Below are 20,518 nucleotides of genomic sequence, written 5' to 3' on the forward strand. Positions count from 1 at the left end.
TTATGTGTATGGATATGCTTTGTCTGCATTTATGTCTGTGTATCACATGTGTGCCTGGCACCCACAAAGGCTTGAAGAGTGCATTTGATCTCTTGGAACCAGAGCTATAGATGGTTTATAAGCATCCATGTGGGCGCTGGAAAGAGCAGCCAGTGCTCTTACCTGCTGAACTCCCTCCAGCCTATGTTGATTGTTTTTTGTCCTCTGCCCTGGTGTCTCTAGCAACGTTTGCACAGTGAGTATTGCCAGGAGGAAAGAATGGATGTGTTAGCACTCCATTTGCAAGAGTTTTTCAGCAATGAAAAAAGAAAAGCTGTGATGTTCCCAAGTATTTGATCACTTCTGCCCTATAGATGTCTATGTCTGTTATTGTACCTGATTCCCAGGTACATAATCAATCTTCACAATGAAGAGTTGTGCTGGCTTGTTCTGCCAATGCAGAAAGTAAATTGTCTTTACAGAGAGCTTTACAGGAATTGTGTGTCTGGGAAGTCTAACAGTTAAAAATAGTTTATTGAAGCTAGAGATCGCTCAGTAGTCAAGAGCATTGACTGCTCTTCCAGAGAACCCAGGTTTGATTCCCATCACCCATGTGGCAACTTACAGTTGTCCAACTCCAGGGGTTATGACACCCTCCTCAGGTCTCCATGGGCACCAGACATACACATGGTGCATATACATGCATGGAGGCAGAATACACATACACATAAAGAGAGAAGAAATTAAAATTACCCTTGTGGTACTCAGTAAATGGAGTCATTGTGGTTTGGGGATTCTGAATGTCATGCCTAAAGATGATACACATCTTCAGTGCACTGACTAAGGCAGAATTCGATTCACAGGCTCAGAAATGTCTTGGTGCTGCATGGATCAGGCTCTCTCCGTTCATAGCCCTCTCTGTTCACAGTTCTCTTCCATTTTCAGCTGGACGGAGTGTCCATGTGCACTGCACTGTGGTGCTCAGCAGGGTCTCTGTGTGCACTGCACTGTGGTGCTCAGCAGGGTCTCTGTGTGCACTGCACTGTGGTACTCAGTTGCTTTCATCTCCTTCTCATCCTTTTTTCCAGATAAACATTGAGGATCTTGAGGATGACCTTGTGGTAAATGGGGAGAGGTCTGACTGTACCCTGCCAGACTCTGTGTCATCAGGGAACAAAGGAAGGGCTAAACATGGAAACCCAGAGACCAAGCAAGATGGAGGTGCAACTAAAGCAGGGTCCCCGGAACAGGTATAAAGGATCAATCACATAGTGATAGGTAACTGTGAGACATGCCAGAGAGAGAGAGAGCCCCAAGGTGCTGGCCACATCTACCCTGTGCTACCAGTTTCTTGAGTTCTTCCAAATTTGAGTTCATCAATTGTTTTGTCGCCCTGCGGAATCTGGATGGGGTTTCTGTAGAAATCTGAAGACCAGTGGTTACATAAGCATGTCTACCTGCCTCTTTGGGGAGTGCCTATGCCTGATAAGAACATGCAATCTGGTGAAGCACAAGTTCTCACAGGGCTTGGCCACTGGAGGAATTGCAGGGGGGAGCAGAGGCCTCATAGTGAGCCACCCTGGCCCAGGGAGTCCCATCTTCAGGGTCGGTAGAGCACATCAGGGAATGGCTGCCAAAATGACAATGGAATGCCAGTGTCTAGGTGGCTGGGTGGTCCTGTGTGCTACCTACTATAGTCATGGGAAGGCCCGGAGCACACAGGGGCAGGGATATGAAGGAGGACTTGAGGATGGAGGAGGGATGGGGACTAGCACAGAGGGGACTGGGGTTGTTTATGTTTTTGTTTACTTGTATATTTTATTTATATATTTCTTTTGGGTTTTTTGAGACAGGGTTTCTCTGTGTAGCCTTGGGTATCCTTGAACTTGCTCTGTAGACCAGGCTGGCCTCAAACTCAGATCACTTGCCTCTGCCTCCTGAGTGCAGGGATTAAAGGCATGCACCACCACTGTCCAGCTTAAATTTTTATTTTTATTTTTTATTTATTTTTTAAAATTCAGGTCTCACTGTGTAACCCCCACTACCCTGGAGATCTCTATATAGATCAGGCTGACCTCAGATTCATAGAGATCTGCCTCTGTCTCCTGAGTGCTGGGATTAAAGGCATGTGCCACCAGGCCTGGCTGCTGGGTAGTTCTTAATGTTTATGATTTTCTTTCTTTCCATTGATTAAAATGTCTCTTCCATTAGTCTAATGCAAGTGGCAAACTCCGAAAGAAGAAAAAGAAGCAGAAAAATAAGAAAAGCTGCACAGGAGAATCCTCGGTATGTTGTCAAACAGTCTGGTTCCTCTGCCTGAGCCTCGCTGTTCCCTGCTGGGGCCTCAGGCAGGTCCTTGGAGAAGGTTTCTTATTGAACATTTGGCTAGCTTCCCAAGAGGAGAACGAAGGGGAAGAGCACTTAGAGCTCGAGCATCTGCTGTGTCCCTTTTGCTCCCTGGCTATCAGAGCCCACTCTTGGACCCTGGGTTCTGAGGTGAGCGTTTCTCCCTCAGCTGCCTTTGCCTTGTCCTCATGACTTGGATTGGTAGTGAATGTAGAAGCCATGGTGGACCAGCCATCATCAGACAGTGCCGTCCTGTCGCCCCATGTCTTAACTGTTAGTTCTGGAAAAAGTCATAGCTTTGTTACTGCCAGTGAGGAGTCATGACTCAGTTTACCCAAGGAGGTCAGCTCCTCCAGAGGACACAGTGGTGTTTGGGCCCTCTGAGTCTGTGATTGCAGCTCTTCTGGATTTCTCTAGTGAAACATGTCTCCTTTTTGAGTATATGTGCAGCATATGGTAATATCTTTTAGGAAGTAAGTCAATATAATCATTCTTCTTCAAAGTAACTCATTCTGTCGCTGGTTGTATAACATTGAAAGTAAAGTCAGAGCCAGGTGTGGTGGCACATGCCTAGAATCCGAGCAGTGGGAGTCAGTGCAGTGATTAACAGCTTGTTCTGGCTTTTAGGAAAATGGACTAGAAGACATCGATCGCATCTTAGAGCGGATTGAGGACAGCAGTGGGTTCAGCCACCCCGGCCCCCCTCCACTGAGCTCCAGGAAGCATGTCCTCTATGTGGAGCACAGGTACAGTTTACCCTCACTCCTTGAGAGAAAAACAGTATTTTTAAAAAGGCAGACCAGGATGTTGTGCCGCACACCATTAATCCCAGCACTCAGGAGGCAGGGTAGGCAGATCTGTGTGAATTAAAGGCCAGCCTATTCTACAGAGTGAGTTGCAGGACAGCCAGGGCTACACAGAGAAACCCTGTCTTTAAAAAAAAAAAAAAGGCAGAAGAAAATGTACTGTCTTTTTGTAGTCAGGTCTAGTGGCAAACAATGTAACCCCAGCCCCAGCACTTGTGAAGTAGAGACAGGAGAATGGAGAGTTCAAGGCCAGCCTGGGCTGCGTAAGATGAATTCAAGAAAGAAAATGTACCATATGTTTGGAAAGTGGTAGAGTGTACACCTGCATGTGGCAGACCCTGGATCCCATCTCCTGTACAGCAAGCTTCACACTCAGTTCCCAAAACACAAAACAATGTGGAGCTGGGCATGGGGATTCACACTGAATCCTGTAGTACTCAGTGGACTGAGGCACGAGTTCAAGGTTAGTCTGGGCTACAGAATGGGACACTGCTCCTCAAGACAGACAAATAAGCTTATTATTAAACGTCTAAGAAATGATGAGGAAGAAGCGCTCCTCCATTTTTCAGAGGACTTTGCCCCTTATGTCTTGGATTCCTGAGCTGTAGAGCACCATTTCACATTTGGGTAGGTACCTATCTGTTGCTCTTCCATATACTCAGTAAAGTGTAGTTCCTGCCACAGTTGTTGCCAGCTTTTTGAAAATGGGTCTCAGTGTGCTCGAAGCTAGCTGGGACCCCTGCTCCTCTTGCCTCAGCCTTCCACCTACTGCATTATAGGCATGTACTACCACCACAAGCCAAGCTCCCTACTAGGTTCTTATGTAGCTTTATAAAAATTTCCAGTTATCGTAAAAGAACATAATTTTTTATTCTTAACTCTTTTCTCACAGACACCTGAATCCAGACACAGAACTGAAGAGGTATTTTGGTGCTCGAGCAGTCCTGGGCGAGCAAAGGTGAGGCTCCACTCAGTCTGTATTCTTTAAGTTCTATTAGTCTTTCTCACACTCTAGACAGAAGGGTATGTTGAGGGAACTGAGGCAGAAAGATTGCCATGGGTTCTTCATAGGGGGAAAGTATTTACATCCGTAATGAATAAATAGAACTCTTGGCATTAGGTCCGAAATGATTCAAAAGAAAAGGTTTGTGGCTCTGTCCTTCTCACCCTCCTCTCTAGGATGTCCATCGTATTTGTAAAGACGCTAAAGACACTGTGGTCACTGGTTTAATAGTTCCTAGTGTTGGGCATCATGCCACAGGGACGGCAGTGCAGCGTGTCCCGTGGTTCCTGAAAGGAAGAGAGTACAATGGTCCACCTCTGGGAAAGTTGTTAGGAGGTGTGTGTGTGTTCTCTCTGCTTCTCCATCAGAGTGCCTAGGAAGCCTTATCTTTGTTTGACTGTTTATGATAGGGTCATCTCTGAGGCCCAGGACTTGAATTCTCTGTCCTTCTGGCTCAGCCTCTCAAGTGCTATGATTATAGGCTTCTGCTATCATTATCATTAATACTGATAAAATATATAAGAATCAAGTGCTTCATGAGAGTGCACTCATAAAGTGGCTGCCTGTCTGAAAATGTACTGTGTACATGCAGTTACCTGCAGAAGCCAGAGAGAGTGTCAGGTCTTCTGGAATTGTAGTCAGATACAGTTTGGAGCATTCATGTGGGTTGTGGGAACCAAGCCCAAGCCTTCTGTGAGGTTAGCAAGTGCTCTTAACAGCTGAGCCACTTTCCAGCCCCTAGCATTGTCTTTTGAAGTTTTGTGGGGTTTTTTCTTGATTGTAAACAAGTGCTTCTTGTTTAAAAAATATAATCAATTTAATCATGTGACCTTTGATTCTCATTCTCTCGACACACCCTGAGCTATTTTTGGTAATTGATTATAGCTTGCAGAGCACATGCCAGACTTTGCTTTATGTGACCATGAGAGAATTCTACTGGTGCTGTAACATCCTGTCTTGCATATCTAGTTTTCAGTGTTGGCATTCTGTGTGCTGTGACATGCCAGGGTTGGTTATTTACCCCAGATGCTGGCTGTGTGCACCTCTAGGCCGTCATCCCTGTGCACCCTGCACACATTCTGTGAGACTGAGGCCCATCTGCTGCCGAGCTGCCCTCAGAGGAGCTGTGCAGCTTAGATCTTAGGTTCACACCCTGCCAGGGTCGGTCTCTTCCTTTCCCCATGGCAAATGCAAGAGGGTTTGGGTTTCTGGTGTTGTCTCAATTCCTGTTTGTTAGCTTAGGGCTTGAGCCCACTGGCGTTTCGTCTGCTGTTAGCTGCTGTTTTCCTCGTGTTTCCTGTGGGGTTTTGTTTGTTCAGGCTTTTGTATTTTTGAGATAAACATCACCATGTAGACCTACTTGGTCTGGAACACCAGACTAGCATGGAACTTAGAGCGATTCACCTGCCTCTGTTTGCCAGGTACTGGGATTAAAGGTGTGTGCCCCCGTGCCTGGCTTACCTACTTATTTCTTGCTTTATATTTTTAATGTTAAGTTTTTTTTAGCCCTTATGTCTTCTTTGGGAACACCGATGAAAACTTTTTCTATTTCAAATGTTCCCTTTTGGGGCCGGGATGCTCATTTGGCAGAGTGCTTGCCTAGCATGGTTGAAGTCTTAGGTTTGATCCTCAACACCACATAACCCAGTCATGGTAACACACAACTGGACTGCAGCACTTTCGGGGAGGAAGAGGAGGAGGCGGCAGGAGGACCAGGAGTTCAAAGCCATCCTCAGCTGCCCATGAAGCGAATGTGAAGCTAGCCTGGTTTACATGAGCCCCTGTCAGTCAGCCAGTTAGTTCTTCAGTCTTTCCCCTTTCTCACCCTTTATTGATTCCCAGCCATAGTATGGGTCACATTCAGGGTAAGTCTTTCCGTTAGTCCCTCCACAAACATACTCAAGAGATGTGTCTTAGTAATTCTAAATATTATCAAACTGACAAAGAGGGCTTCCCCCACCCCTTCCCCGCAGCCGTGCTTTGTCTGTCTGCCGAGTTATTATAGTTTATACATCCTGTTTCTGTAAATTAGAGTTACTGACGTTAATCCATAATTACATCATCCTGCGTAGTGCTAGGGTTAGGCCACAGGTTACAAAGTCCACACTGAACATCCCTCAGTCCCATTCTTGAGCTACTGAACAGCTGCAACTATCACCATGACCATAGTTCGTTCACTTTACTTTGAATTATATTTATGTCTTTAAAACTTTTAGTTGAAGCCAGACGTGGTGGTGCACACCCTTAGTCCCAGCACTTGGGAGGCAGAGGCAGGTGGATTTCTGAGTTCGAGGCCAGTCTGGTCTACAGAGTGAGTTCCAGGACAGCCAGGACTATACAGAGAAACCCTGTCTCAAAAAAACTAAAACAAAACAAAAACAAACAAACAAAAAGAACAAATAAAACTAAGTTGGGCCGGAGAGGCAGCTCAGTGAACAAAGCTGCCTGCTGCCGAGTGCAGTCAGAAACTAACATGATGGAAGAAGAAGCCGACCCCCCAAGTTGTCTCCAGCCTTCACACTGGAACCATCGAGTATATATGCCCACACATGTGTGCATGAATGTGAACACACATACTTATATCAAATGGAAAAAAACAGGCCAGAGAGCTGACTCAGCAGTTCAGAGCTCTTGTTGCAGAAGACCTGGTTCTATTCCTGGCTCCCACGAGGTGGTTCACACCCTCCATAACTCCACTTCCAGAGATCTAACACCCTTTTCTGACCTCCACAGGTACCAGGCATGCTCGTAGAACACATATGTACATGTTTACAAAGCATATGCATAAAACAAATGTAAAAAAAAAAACCTTTGCCAGGCGGTGGTAGCACACTCCTTTAATCCCAGTGCTTGGGAGGCAGAGGCAGGTGAATTTCTGAGTTTGAGGCCAGCCTGGTCTACAGAGTGAGGTCCAGGACAGCTAGAGCTACACAGAGAAACCCTGTCTCAAAAAAAAAAAAAAAAACCAAACTTTTTTTTTAAAGATTTATTTTATTTTATGTGTATGAGTACACTGTAGCTGTACAGATGGCCATGAGCCATCATGTGTGTGGCTGTTGGGAATTGGACTCTGGACCTCTGCCGGCCCAACTCGCTCAGGCCTAGAAGAGGGCGTCCAATCTCATTACAGGTGGTTGTGAACCACCATGTGGTTGCTGGGATCCCAACTCAGGACCTTCAGAAGAGCAGTCAGTGCTCTTATCCGCAGAGCCATCTTAACAGCCCAAAAAACCAAACCTTTTAAAAATAAGAGTTTTAAAAAACACTGTACTTGGCTAGATGTGGTGTTGCTCACCTATAATCTCTGTGCTTAGGAAGCTGAAGCCAAGGGATCTCAAGTTCAAGGCCAGTGTAGGTTACATCAGCGTTTTCCTTTCTGTCTCCATCCCTTACCCTGCTGCTCTGAGGCAAAGCCTGGAGCCTTCCCTCCTCCTGAAGTGGTTAGGGCTCTTTTGGGGGATTCAACTTCCTGTTGTGACTGTCTGTCCAAAGCTTCTCCCCAAACCTCTCTGAGCATGCCCACTACTCTGTGGGGCTGTGACCTTCCAGTGTTCCATCAGACCCTCCTCTCCACTTCAAGCTGCCCCTCAGGTGAAATGTTTATTGCAGGATGGGGCAGGATAGCCTGGGGGCAGGACAGCCTGGGACCTGGGGGCAGCTTTAGATTTGACTGTTTCTTTAATATACTTGATTTTTTTTCTGCAGCTATTTTAATTTCTTTGTGAAGCTTTTCTGTCTTGTTCCTGAAAGTACAATCTGTTACTCATTCATTTTTGCCGTAGCTCAAATGATCAAGGAAGCATAGAGAATATCACATGTTCACAGGTCACTCACTCGGGTCAACCAGAAGAAAGAAGGCTCCTCCTTCCCCTCTCCCCTAGTCACTGACCAGGACATGGGAAGATTTGGCTCCTGTGATCCACACAAGATCTGTATGAGGAGCCTGGCCTTCCTCTTCCTGCAAACCTTTGGTGTTCTTCTGTTGGGCTAATGTTCTTCCTGAGCTGTGCGGTGCCTCCAGGGTTCTTCGCCATTGCCATGGCTCCTTTTTCCTACTTTCCTGTGTCAGTTTATCAGCTACGCCTTCACCTCGTCCTCAGCACTAAGCCGGGACCAAGATCTGCTTCTGTTCAGATGATGCCCTGGGAGGAGCGCACCACAGCTCCCTCTTGTCAGCAGAGCAGTAGCAGCCTGGCCTGTTCCTGTCATCTTAAGTCAGGCTTTCATTTTTCTGGTTTCCTTATTGATGCCCCGACCTTTTCATCCAAGATGTGGTCTTACTGCATAGCCTCAGCGGCCTAGAGCACTTTATGTAAACCAGGCCAGCATCAGACTCAGATCCACCTGCATCTGCCTCTGAGTACTGGGACTAACATAGTGTGCCCTCATGCCTGGGCCCTCCGCCTATTTATTGGACGGCTTAAACTTTCTCTTTTGTTTTTGCTGAGGAGGAACCAAGAACCTCATGTGTGCTAGATAAGCACACAGAGCTTCACCTCCAGCCTGAATTTTCTTTGTTTCTCCTGTTCTGTGTGGTGACTACCTCTATTGCTAATGCTGTGTTCTGTCCACCCTCATCTTGCCTGATAGGCATCCTATTCATTTCTCTTCCTTATATCTTCCCTGCTTGCTGTTTAACTTCACAGTTCCCATGGGCATTGGGTAGACCAGCATGGTTCCTATCCACCATGGAAAATAAAACTGTGCTATGTTCTGTTTAACCCAGGCCTCGACAGAGACAGCGTGTATATCCCAAGTGTACATGGCTGACAACCCCTAAGAGCACCTGGCCCCGATACAGCAAACCAGGTAAGGCCCTGCTGGATTAGGCAGTGGCTTAGATCCAAAACTAATGCTTTCAGTTCTCCCTGGCAGTCAGTTTATTTTAACTTATTATGGTTTTATATTTCACAGCAAGCTACCAAGTCTGTGTAATTTAAAGTAAGAGGGCAATGGTGTGGACAGAGGCAAGAGAGCATGAAGTAAATATCCTTGCTAGTTACTTAACTCTGTGGCATGGAAAAGTGTCCGTTATCTTGATTGACAGACAAAAGAGCCCCTCGCAGGGTGAAGGCAGGGAAGTGCATATCGGTGTGTGGCTGTCCTGGTGATAGCAGTAAAGTGGGCCTGCCTCTCTCCAATAGTCCTGCCTCTCCTGTGCCTGTGAAACCCTGTGTAGGAGCGTTGGACTTGTGTGGCCTGGTACCTGACAGTATCTTTTGTTTATGCCAGGCCTCTTGCCTTGCCAGCAAGAACACCTGTGCACCAGTGCAGGCAGGCTTATTGACCATGTGGTCATGCCAGACTCTGGTCTTAGGTAGAACCACTGTAGGACGGGAACTTAGAGTTACTGGTCTGTTTGATGGAAATTTACCAGGGAAAATGTCTGTGTACACCCAGCATTGTCTATAAGGAACAGTGAACAAGAGTACCTACTTATAAGTCAGAACCACCTGCTGGACCGGTGCTGTGCTCACTCTGGTGCAGTGCTCACTGTACAGCCAGCCATAGCGACCTGCATGTTTCCTTTCTGTGTATACTCGGGGTGGATCTGAGGAGCAAAAGAGATAAGACTCTAGGGCTTGGTGCCTCTCACACAGTTTGAGGAGGCCTAAGCACTCTGCAAGAGCTCAACAGGAGAGTTATGACTTGACTGCCTAGAGCTGTGGAGTCCTGCAAGGTGCCACAGCCTGCCCTCCCTTGCAGGTCTATCAATGCGGCTGCTGGAGTCCAAGAAAGGCCTTTCTTTCTTTGCATTTGACCACAATGAAGAGTATCAACAAGCACAGCACAAGTTCCTGGTGGCTGTGGAGTCCATGGAGCCAAACAACATTGTGGTGTGTAACCCTGCAGCTCCTGATGGATGGGTGGGGGTCAAACAATGTGCTGTGCCTGGGCTGGGTTCCTCTGAAATTTGGGGAGTTATATCTGAGGGACAACTGCTTCCCCCAAGAGTGGAAGATGCCTGTGTGTAGAGCAGTCAGATCATGTGTTCAGAGGAAGTATGCTTGGGACTAACGGTATAGCCTGTCCTCAGAGGATAGCCACACTCTGTTCTCAGGTCCCTTCTGGGAACTGTGTGCAGGGCATTGTGGGATCAGCTTTGGTGATGCGGCACGGGGGATGCTTGGTCCCCTTCTCCCAGGCAGCCTGTCTGTCTGTAACGCAGCAGCCTGTATTCTGTCTGCTCCATCCTGGGCCACAGCTGAGTTTACAATCACTGAGGACGAAGAGAAGCTCACCCTTTGTGCCTTTGTGTACCTCACCCCTAAATGCTGTCATATTTCGAGGGAGGAGAAATTCTGGATTCCGTTGCTTTTGATTGGGGCATAGAGAGATAATTAGGCCAGTTTCTGAACTAGATCAATGGTTCACCTGAGCCACAGCACCACATACTTTGAGTTAAAAGTGAACTATGAGTCAGGCATGGTAGTGCACGCCTTTAATCCCAGCCCTTGAGAGGCATGTGGATCTCTGAATTAGAGGCCAACATGGCCTACATAGTGAATTCCAAGCCAGCCAGGGATACATAGTGAAGCCCATATTTCAAAAATAAGCAAGCAAACAAATAAATACAACCAAACAATTATCAAAAACAAAAAACAAACTCTGACTTTCACCGTGATTGTTATTCCCAGCACAGGTATGGCTTGTGCCCTTTGGGAGCATGTTTCACGAGGGTTTCTCTAGGGCCATGAGCTATCTGCAGCCTCTCTCTAGGGCTATCTTCCGTTCCAACAGGTTCTGCTCCAGACAAGCCCCTATCATGTGGACTCACTGCTGCAGCTCAGTGATGCCTGCCGCTTTCAGGAGGATCAAGAGATGGCTCGAGACCTTATAGGTGAGCCAGCCCCCCTGCACTGCCACCAAGCAGCTCCAGCTCATGGGTAGATGCTCTATGAGGTGACAAAGAATGTCTCATGGAGAAAAGAATTCGTATGCCATGGGATTCGCTCATGTAGAACATACCGCTCGTTGTATTTAGTGTATGCAGCAGTACAGCCATCACCACCGTCTGTGTCAGTTGGTTTAAAGCAGGCCCTGTTCTTCAGTCCTGGGAACTGCTACTGTGCTCTGTCTGCGGTTGTGCTTGAAGGGTTGAGTTGATGCAGCGCATGGCCCTAGCTTGGCTTCCTTCATTTCCCATCTTTGTGGTCCCTGCTGGAGCATGTATCACACTTGTACCTGTTTGTTGCTATAACTTTGTGTGTGGACCAAATCTTGTGTATCTGTCATCAGTTGATGAACATTTACATTGTTTTCTCAACAGTTGGAAATGGTGCTGCTGGGAATGTGCTTGCGCAGGTTTTGTGACAATGCATGTTGGTGAACAAGTGGGTATCTAGTGTTAGCAGCTCACAACACCAGTTGTATCTCCTGGTATAGGAAGCATTTCTCTCTAGAGCTTACAAGTGTATGTTGCACTAAGCTAGAGTCATTCAGGAGTATCTTGAAGTCTGTGTATGCCGTCCCTCTTTTAGGGTCCCAGTTACATGACTTCTTTCCTTCCAGAACTTTCCTTGTTGTGAATTGTTAGAAAAGAGCGTTATAATCATTCTGTCTGTGACACCCTCCTGTGATATTTGTGGCCCACAGAGAGAGCCCTGTACAGCATGGAGTGTGCATTCCACCCCTTGTTCAGTCTCACCAGTGGGACTTGCAGGCTGGATTACCGCAGACCTGAGAACAGGTGAGTCTGGTCCACCCTAGAGTGAGTAACAGGGGTACCCTCAAGTCACATGAGCGGCTGTTGTGATACAAGATTGTCCTGTCCCTGAGGATGGATCAGGGTCCTGAAGGTACAGGGTGCCTTTTAAGCTTTGGTGTATTTCCAGCTGACTCAAAGAACCAACATCAGATTGGCCCCAAATTAAACCTGTTCAAGTTACAAGTGAGCCCGACAAGCCACAGACCATGAGCTCTGGAATCATGCTTCTCATGGTTTTGGAGGAGAACCCCCATTCCCAGTGAGGTTAAAGTTCTGCAGCGTGCTTTGTAGTTATGTTTTCTGGTTCTTAAATCTGAGATGAACTCAGGTTTAGCTTGACTTCAGCAATCACACAGGGAGCACTCCCTTCTGGCCTTCTCTGAGCCTGGCCACCCTCTGGTTTTATCTTGTGTGTGCCCTTCCTTGGTATCTAGTCCTCTGCTTCTGTATCCCTGGGCTGCCCCAGGTTGTCTCCCACCTTAGTCTCAGCCATTGTCCACTCCTGCACTGAGTGTTGGGTTTGGATCTCCTTCTCTGGGCTCCTGAGTATTTATTGCTTTTGACTCTTCTAGTTAAACTCTTACTTCTTTGAAACAGGTTCTAAGTTAAGTCCTTCTTTGAAACAGGTTCTAAATTAAGTCACCAAGATGACTAAAGCCATCCAGCTTTATGCATCCATCTTCAGTGCTATGACAACTGTTAAAGTTTGAGAACAAGTTAAGATTATAATTATACAGATTTAATTGCCTTCTTTTAAATGGCAGTCAGTAAACAACTAGCAAGAAGACAGGTTTGTGCACAGTGGCACCGGCACAGTCTCAGCCCTGAGAAGTCAGCCTTGGTTACATAGGAAGTTTGGTCCCAGCCTGGGCTACGGGAGATTGTGTCTTAAGAAACCAGAAAAGAGAGCCGGGCAGTGGTGGCACATGCCTTTAATCCCAGCACTTGGCCCTTGGGAGGCAGAGGCAGGCAGATTTCTGAGATTGAGGCCAGCCCGGTCTACAGAGTGAGTTCCAGGACAGCTAGGGCTACACAGAGAAACCCTGTCTCGAAAAAATAAATAAATAAATAAAGAGAGAAACCAGAAAAAAAAAAAAAAAGTCAGGAGTTTCACGTATACATGGTTATAGCCAAGTGTGTGGCACCTATATAGAGACTTGGCATTCAGAAGTAGATCTCTTGAGCCAAGGAGTTCAAGGTCAGACTTGGCAGCATCATCAGATCCCATGTAAAACCAGAAAAGCTTGGGTTTTATTTATATAACTAAATAAATAACAAAGAGGACGTATTTCCTCCAGATACAGAGGGAATGTTCACAAACACTCTTGTCTGGCCACTTAGGAAATGCTGTTGTGACCAGGAGGGGACACAGTGCTGAGCCACTTGGGCCGTGTTCAGCTTCCTTCCTGTCACTCTAACGCACGGGGGAACTGTTTTTGACCTAGGAGCTTCTACCTGGCCCTCTACAAGCAGATGAGTTTCTTGGAGAAACGTGGATGCCCACGTACTGCACTGGAGTACTGCAAGCTCATCCTGAGGTAAGTATTCCCTTTGACTGCATGGCCACCTATGCTCACCACAGACCTGTGGGGACTCTAGCCGTGACAACATTTCCTCTGTCTCCCTTGTTCTCCACTCACTATGCTGCCCCCGGAAGCCTTGAGCCAGATGAGGACCCCCTGTGCATGCTGCTTCTTATTGACCACCTGGCCTTACGGGCCCGGAACTATGAATACCTGATCCGCCTCTTCCAGGAATGGGAGGTATGTGTAGGCCATGTACCGTGCCTTGAAGGTACAGCTGTGGCTCCTCTACCTTTCTGGTCCACACTGTATATGTTTGGGGGACAGCTTTAGGACAAGATGCTGGGAGCCTGGATCAGCTCAGGTAGATCCCAGGGCCTCCTGCCTTTTTGGCTGAACAAGGTCCAGTCTTCCTAGAAGGCGTTCCAGCAGCCCTGTGAGAACCACTGTCCACAGGCCTGCACCTGTGAGAACCACTGTCCACAGGCCTGCACCGAGTGCACGTGCAAAACTGTGCTGCTAGTGCTGATGAAAACTTGGGGAGACCCAGGACTCGCTGTAGTCACACAGGAGGCAGTCATGATGTAGGGTGCCATGAGATGGACACGGGCAACCTCAGCACACTGCTGAATCCTGGACAGACAGAAAATAACCATAACTTGTCACTTTTGCCTTGCCAGATTTGCATGGAAATAAAAATAGAGGGTGGGCTGCACCACACTGCCACCTGTCCCAGCTGCTGTGAATGCTCAGCACACGCTGGGTGCCAGGCGGCGCCAGGGAACAACATAGACTTTCTAGCCTGTGACTATGGACATGAGTGGAAGTAACAGTTTGAGTTTATTGGGTTAGCTACCATGCTTTTAAGATCAGCTCGACCATTCTCCATAATGCACCTACCAGACAATTTAAAGGAGGATAGGATCTCATCCAAGCCACGCTTGGTTCTTGGAAAGAAGGGATGGATGGATTCTGTACTACTTGCTTCCAGCAGGGGCTAGTAAGGGAGTTTTTTTCACAGTATATATTTTTACATTAACTAAAAAGAGATAAAACATTTTAAGTTACATACTGCTTAGTATAGTTGGCCAGGAAATTTTGCTTCGTGGGATCTAGAGTTTATTCCTGGAGCTCAATGCATGGCTCTAGGAGAGCTCATGTAGGGCTGTAGGTGAGCGGTCATTATGGTTTATGTGGCTGTAGAATTCTGTGATGATAACAGTTCCCAGGACAGAAGGGACAAGGACAGAGTCTGAGTCAGTAAAGTGCTCACTGTACAAGAAAGAGAACGTGAGTGTGGATATCCAGAATCCACATAAAAAGCAGGGCACAATGTGATATTACTGAGTTACTGCAGGGGCAGGGCATGGCTAGCAGTGCAGACAAGTAGATGAGCTGCAGGCTTGGTGAGGGAGAGGCCTTGGCTCAGAACATGAAGAGAGAGAGCCACAGAGATGGCAGGATGGGCAAAAGCACTGAGTTTGATCCTTAGAACCCACATATGGGAGGCAAGAACTGACTTTTGCAGTTCATCCTCTGGCCTCTACACATGTGCCATGCTATGCATGTGTGCATGCACACACCAAATAAGTAAATAGAATTTAAAGGTCAGAATAATGAAGTATAATTGCAGAAAGACACCCAGTATTGACCTTCAGCCTCTGCATTCATGTACATGTGTGTGTGCACCATACACATGTGCACAATAAAGACAACATATACACGTCACTTGTCTTCTCAAAACACAGAAAGAAAGAAGGGTGCTGGGAAAGGCTTGTGTTAGGTGGAGTAGGATCCCTTTTCTGCTGAATTGACTCTATGAGCTTTATGCTGGCTTCCCTGCTTCTAGAGCTGAGAGGCTCTAAGCCCACCTGCTGCTATAGCATCAGTCATCTGACTGGGCTGATTCCTGCCCTTCTGTGTCCTTTTGCCTTTTGTCTGTTCTGCCTGTAGAAAATAGGTTTTCTTATCTTCAGGTCAGGGCCCAAGAGGAAGCAGTTGTGGGCTCCCTGGCGTCCACCACACATCTGTAAACCATGTGCTTTGTCTTTACAATCTTGAGGCCTTAGACGTTGTTTCTTCATCCTTACAGGCTCATCGGAACCTGTCCCAGCTCCCAAATTTTGCCTTCTCAGTTCCATTGGCCTATTTCCTTCTGAGTCAGCAAACAGACTTGCCTGAGCATGAGCTCAGCTCTGCCAGGCAACAGGCTTCCCTCCTGATACAGCAGGCGCTCACCATGTTCCCTGGAGGTGAGTGCCACCTCCTGTGGGGATGGAACTTGTCTTCCTGGGGATTGAGTCTAGGTCACAGCCCATTCCGTACTTAATACAAAGATTGCATTCCCTTAACGGCCTAACAACTCTCTGTAGCTTTAGTTAGACAGTAATCTGCCCACTCCAGTGAGCCTACTACAAGTTTGGTGAGGTGTGTGGGGGGGGAACGTCTTCTCTGAGAGTTAGTTTCAGAAGAGTGGGGCTTTTTCCAGACAGTGTGTTAGATAGCCTTTGGTACTAGAGAATGAAAAACAAAGTAGCATCTGGAGACCCAAGGCTAGCCCAAAGGCACTTTGAAGGGCATTGACTGTGATAGCCAGGAAGAAGCCCTGGTGCACTGCCCAGATGTCCTCACAAGCTTGTGACCAGGAGAGTAGAGGAGAGAGATCTTGCCCAAATCTTTTCTAAGAGTATACACAAAGTGACATTGACACAAGACTATGGGCAGCTACTCCTCTTGTGAGAAAGTTCCAGAGTTAATGCTACATTGTAGATTCTGAGTTCCCCGAGTCTTGGCCAGAACTCTGCCTACCAACCAGACCTGGCAACCTCAGGCAGAAATTGCTGACCCAGTGAGGGTCAGTTCTGTCACTTAGAAGCTGCCTCTGCCACCTGGTCTGAGGTAGGTTGCAGTGCCTTTTCTGTTGGGGACCGGCTAACGAGGCACACCCTCCTCACAGGACACTGTGGCATGAGCGTGTCCCAGGAAGTCACTGGGACAGCTGGGTTGTGTTTTGGTAGATTACCAGCATGTGAGCTGTTCAGAGAAGCTCGAGCTTAGGTGAACAGTACTATATGCAAAGAGAGCCAGGTCGGCTCTGTTGGCCATCTGTCAGATCCTGGTCCCTGTGGAGTTAGCTCTTAGCACAATCAACCCCACTCTCTCTAGTCTGCCTTCAAGTCTAACCTTCATATGACTAAAACATGCAGCCATCTATGCTTGGAGGTGATAGACAAGTATTCCTTGGATACAGATGAGATGAGTCAACGGGACATGCACCCATGTCGGTAGAGTTTAGAGCTACTTTGGAGCCTAGTGTAAGAGATCCAAGCTACATACAAATTTTGTAATGGTAGTCAGAAATGACTCCTTGGCTGCTCAGCTTCCTTTACCTTCAGAATACCTAGTGGTATATATGACAGCTATCTTCCAGCGTCTCTTGTCTTTTGCTGTAAGGCTGGGACAAGGGCTGCAGAATCCATGGAATCTTTGCTTTCTTTGCAGTTCTTATGCCGTTACTGGAGTATTGCAGTGTGCGGCCTGATGCCACAGTCTCAAACCACCGCTTCTTTGGGCCAGATGCTGAGATAAGGTACAGAGAGCCCTGCAGATGTGAGACTGTAGGTTCTGCTTCCTCACCCTTAAAGGAGGAGAGGATCCTGTCCTGGGGGATGCCTACCCATCTAGAGTAGTGGAGGATGGCCCTGGAGCCACACCAATGTGCAGAGTGTCTCACTTGTGTAGGCAAGTGAGGTGCTGCCAGTCTCAAGAATGAGATTCACACCAGGAAGTGGTGATGCATGCCTTTAATCCCAGCACTTGGGAGGGAGAGGCAGGTGGATTTCTGAGTTCGAGGCCAGCCTGGTCTACAGAGTGAGTCCCAGGACAGCCAGGGCTACACAGAGAAACCCTGTCTTAAAAAAGAGATTCTCAGGATGGTTCCTTAGAAGAGTTGTGGTCAGGGCGTGAATCCAGGAGGCATAACCCATGGGGAGAGAAGGAGGGTGGCAGGGCTCATGGCCATTAGTATCATGAACTTTTCCCAGATTTCTAGACTGTCACATTTCTCAGAAACAAGAAAAAACACACAGAAAAAGATGTGTCATGTGGTGGCTGCCACCCCTCTGCTGGTGCCTAGTCAGCAGCTGTAGGCCAGCTTTTGTTGCTGCTCCACAGAGAAACAGAAACATACAGTCATTTGTTTCTTTTCTCATGTTCGACTAAGTACTCAAACTCAAGCTGTGAGAAGTATGCCAACCCCTGAGAAGGTGGAAATGTCCTGGCCAGCAGCTGAGGGGTAGCCACTTTTACTCCAAGGCACTAGGCCTTTTTTGGGTATTCTTTTTCTCCCATGGAGCTCTGAGAGAGGTCAACTTCAACCCTTGCTTTTCCCAGCCAGCCTCCCGCCCTGGGCCAGCTGGTGAGTCTCTACCTGGGGAGGTCGCACTTTCTTTGGAAAGAGCCTGCCATTATGAACTGGCTAGAGGAAAATGTCCATGAGGTTCTGCAAGCAGTGGATGCTGGAGACCCTGCTGTGGAGGCCTGTGAGAACAGGTGAGCTGAGGGCACCCTGCTGGCCTGAGTCCCTCTTGGGTCTTTATCTCAGACATTGGGCCTCAGAATTCAGTTTAGCTTTTGAAAGAGCCACCAGTGGTCCTGGCACAGCTGTTGCTGTCCACACAGATATGAAGGGATGTGGGTGTTGTGGACCTGCTGTCCACATAGATGTGAAATGGTATGGCTTGTTGGTTTCTATTTTTTCTGCTCTATTTCCATATTTCTATGGTGATAGCTTTTCTTACCCTTCTTGACACAAATTGGAGACAAAAGGCAACTAGAGCAACCTGCTGAATTTATTTGATGTGTATGAGTACACTGTAGCTGTACAGATGGCTGTGAGCCATCATGTGGCTGCTGAGAATTGAACTCAGGATGGCCCTGCTCACTCTGGCCCTGCTTGCTCTGGAGTAATACACTGTAGCTGTCCTCAGATGCACCAAAAGAGAGCGTCCGATCTCATTACGGGTGGTTGTGAGCCACCATGTGGTTACTGGGATCCGAACTCAGGACCTTCGGAAGAGTAGTCAGTGCTCTTACCCGCTGAGCCATCTCGCCAGCCCCTGGTGGATTTCTGAGTTTGAGGCCAGCCTGGTCTACAGAGTGAGCTCCAGTCCAGGACAGCCAAGGCAATACAGAGAAACCCTGTCTCGAAAAAACCAAAAAAATGAAAAAAACCCAAAAAAAGAGCCTTGTATGCTGTGTTTGAGAAGGAGCTTCTTGCTTGTTTGTGCAGTTTTGCTCATGGTCCTCATGAGCATCCTGGCTCTGGTCAAGGGCAGCTTCAGCTAGGCTGGCCAGTTGTGAGGGCTCTGTTCTGTCCTGGCTGTGTCATCTCCCTGAGTCAGGGAAAGGAGACCCATGAGGGCAAATTCTGAGTTCCCTGGGGAGGGTAGAGGAATGCTCTTCTTCAGCCCTCCCCATCTCGTGAATACTGTCCAGGCTAGATGCCTCTCCCTGCACGGATCTCAGCTCCTTGCCCAGCATGAGGCAAACCCCGTACAGTAGCCATAAGGACTGGCACACCCGGGATTCCATTGTGGACACTTATTTAGTGTCTCACCAGTCTACCCTGTCTATTCCACCTATCCTCACTTTTAGTTCATGGATGAAGGGGCCAAATTACAGACCAAGCTAGAGTTCACTTTCAGAGTCTACTCTTGCCACTGGTCTGTGGGCTAGTAGCACAGCTTCAACCCAAGAGTGACATGGGAAGCTTTACCAGAAGTCAGACAAGCCAGTGTGTACTGGGGCTCTCCAGGCTGGGCATGGGTAACTTGGCGCTTTGCACTATGGACACCAGTTTATCTGTTGTTTTCTACTCTGGCCTCAGGCGGAAAGTGTTATACCAGCGTGCGCCCAGAAACATCCACCGCCACGTGATACTGTCTGAGATCAAGGAGGCTGTTGCTGCCCTACCCTCGGTAAGAGGGGTGCGGAAATGTGTGCTGGTCATAATATAGCAATGTGTGCCAGTCATAGTACAGCTACCCACAGTTGGCCTGCATGCTTTGTAGGCTGGAACTGGTGCAGAGGGTCTGTCCCCATGGCCAGTTTGTCTGAGCCTTTCTCACCATGTTATTGCCCCAGTGAGCTATTCCAGCATGGTGTCATGCTCTATGTGACAGAGACCTAGGTCTTCTTCACAGAACCCTACAGTAGTTCATGTAACTTGCACCCCTGCAGCATAACCTTGGCTCTGCTCTCACAGATCCCTTGTTTGGCACTCTAGGGTGTGGCCAAGGCTGGATCAGTTGGTGAACCAGCAGCTCAGTGGGACCCAGTGGCTCTCACCCCCAGACCATGGTCTGTAGTCAGGATAGTCATTGGTGACATGAGTACAGATTAGTGCCACCTATGTAAAGTACCCTTTGCCCCAACTACCACTGATGGGGGCAAAATGTGACATGTTCCCCCTAACTATTCTCTGGGAGAGACCATTCCGCCCAAACCTAAAGTTTCTTGGAGGAAACAGCCATTTCTGCCAGGTGCTGTCACTGCCTCCTGGCAGATAGGCCAGGTCTGAGTTGAGACCAGCTGAAGCTTGAGAAGGCAAAGGCTGCCAGCACTGCTCCAGAGTCTCTGTTTTGTGTCCCCTCCTAAAGGATGTGACCACACAGTCTGTGATGGGGTTTGACCCTCTGCCTCCCCTGGACACCATCTACTCCTACGTCAGACCAGAGAGGTACCGTCCCTGCTTTGTCCTCACACCCACACAACCCACTTTGGTACTTTGGGGTTCACTGGGGCTGCCCTTACAGACTAGAAGGAAAATGGCAAATATAGGCTAAACAGGCCAATCCACTCAGAAGTCGGAGAAACGGGAAGTAGTGTAACACAGAGCTGCTTCTGAGTGCCCAGAGGTCTGACCACTTCCTTGTAGGTTCTGTAGCAAGTTGAGAAGTGCAGAATGAGAAGCCATCTCTGGCCTGGTGCACTGCAGCACACAGCAGACACCACATTTGTGTAGAGCCTGTGGAAAAAATGCCTAAGAAGGACATGCCACACTGGGAAGTAACAGTCAACTGCTTTGGCGGGGCGGTGGTGGTGCATGCCTTTAGTCCCAGCACTTGGGAGGCAGAGGCAGGCGGATTTCTGA

The 20,518-nt window shown here is 47.9% G+C and overlaps 1 protein-coding gene across 4 annotated transcripts in view; it reads left to right on the forward strand.

Moving 5' to 3' along the window:
* Tcf25 (transcription factor 25) overlaps window positions 1–20,518 on the forward strand; it is a 31,779-nt gene that overhangs the window by 7,077 nt on the left and 4,184 nt on the right. For all 4 annotated transcript variants that reach the window (XM_031341738.1, XM_031341737.1, XM_031341739.1 and 1 more), the window contains exons 2-16: window positions 1,068–1,229; window positions 2,191–2,265; window positions 2,953–3,071; window positions 4,024–4,089; window positions 8,861–8,943; window positions 9,841–9,971; window positions 10,876–10,975; window positions 11,731–11,824; window positions 13,288–13,380; window positions 13,500–13,605; window positions 15,458–15,617; window positions 16,867–16,954; window positions 17,758–17,916; window positions 19,253–19,343; window positions 20,025–20,104. In XM_031341738.1, coding sequence (XP_031197598.1) covers window positions 1,068–1,229; window positions 2,191–2,265; window positions 2,953–3,071; window positions 4,024–4,089; window positions 8,861–8,943; window positions 9,841–9,971; window positions 10,876–10,975; window positions 11,731–11,824; window positions 13,288–13,380; window positions 13,500–13,605; window positions 15,458–15,617; window positions 16,867–16,954; window positions 17,758–17,916; window positions 19,253–19,343; window positions 20,025–20,104 — 1,607 coding nt within the window. The remainder of the gene's footprint in view (window positions 1–1,067; window positions 1,230–2,190; window positions 2,266–2,952; window positions 3,072–4,023; window positions 4,090–8,860; window positions 8,944–9,840; window positions 9,972–10,875; window positions 10,976–11,730; window positions 11,825–13,287; window positions 13,381–13,499; window positions 13,606–15,457; window positions 15,618–16,866; window positions 16,955–17,757; window positions 17,917–19,252; window positions 19,344–20,024; window positions 20,105–20,518) is intronic.

The sequence above is a fragment of the Mastomys coucha genome, unplaced genomic scaffold (genome assembly GCF_008632895.1).
Source record: "Mastomys coucha isolate ucsf_1 unplaced genomic scaffold, UCSF_Mcou_1 pScaffold22, whole genome shotgun sequence".
NCBI lineage: Eukaryota > Metazoa > Chordata > Mammalia > Rodentia > Muridae > Mastomys > Mastomys coucha.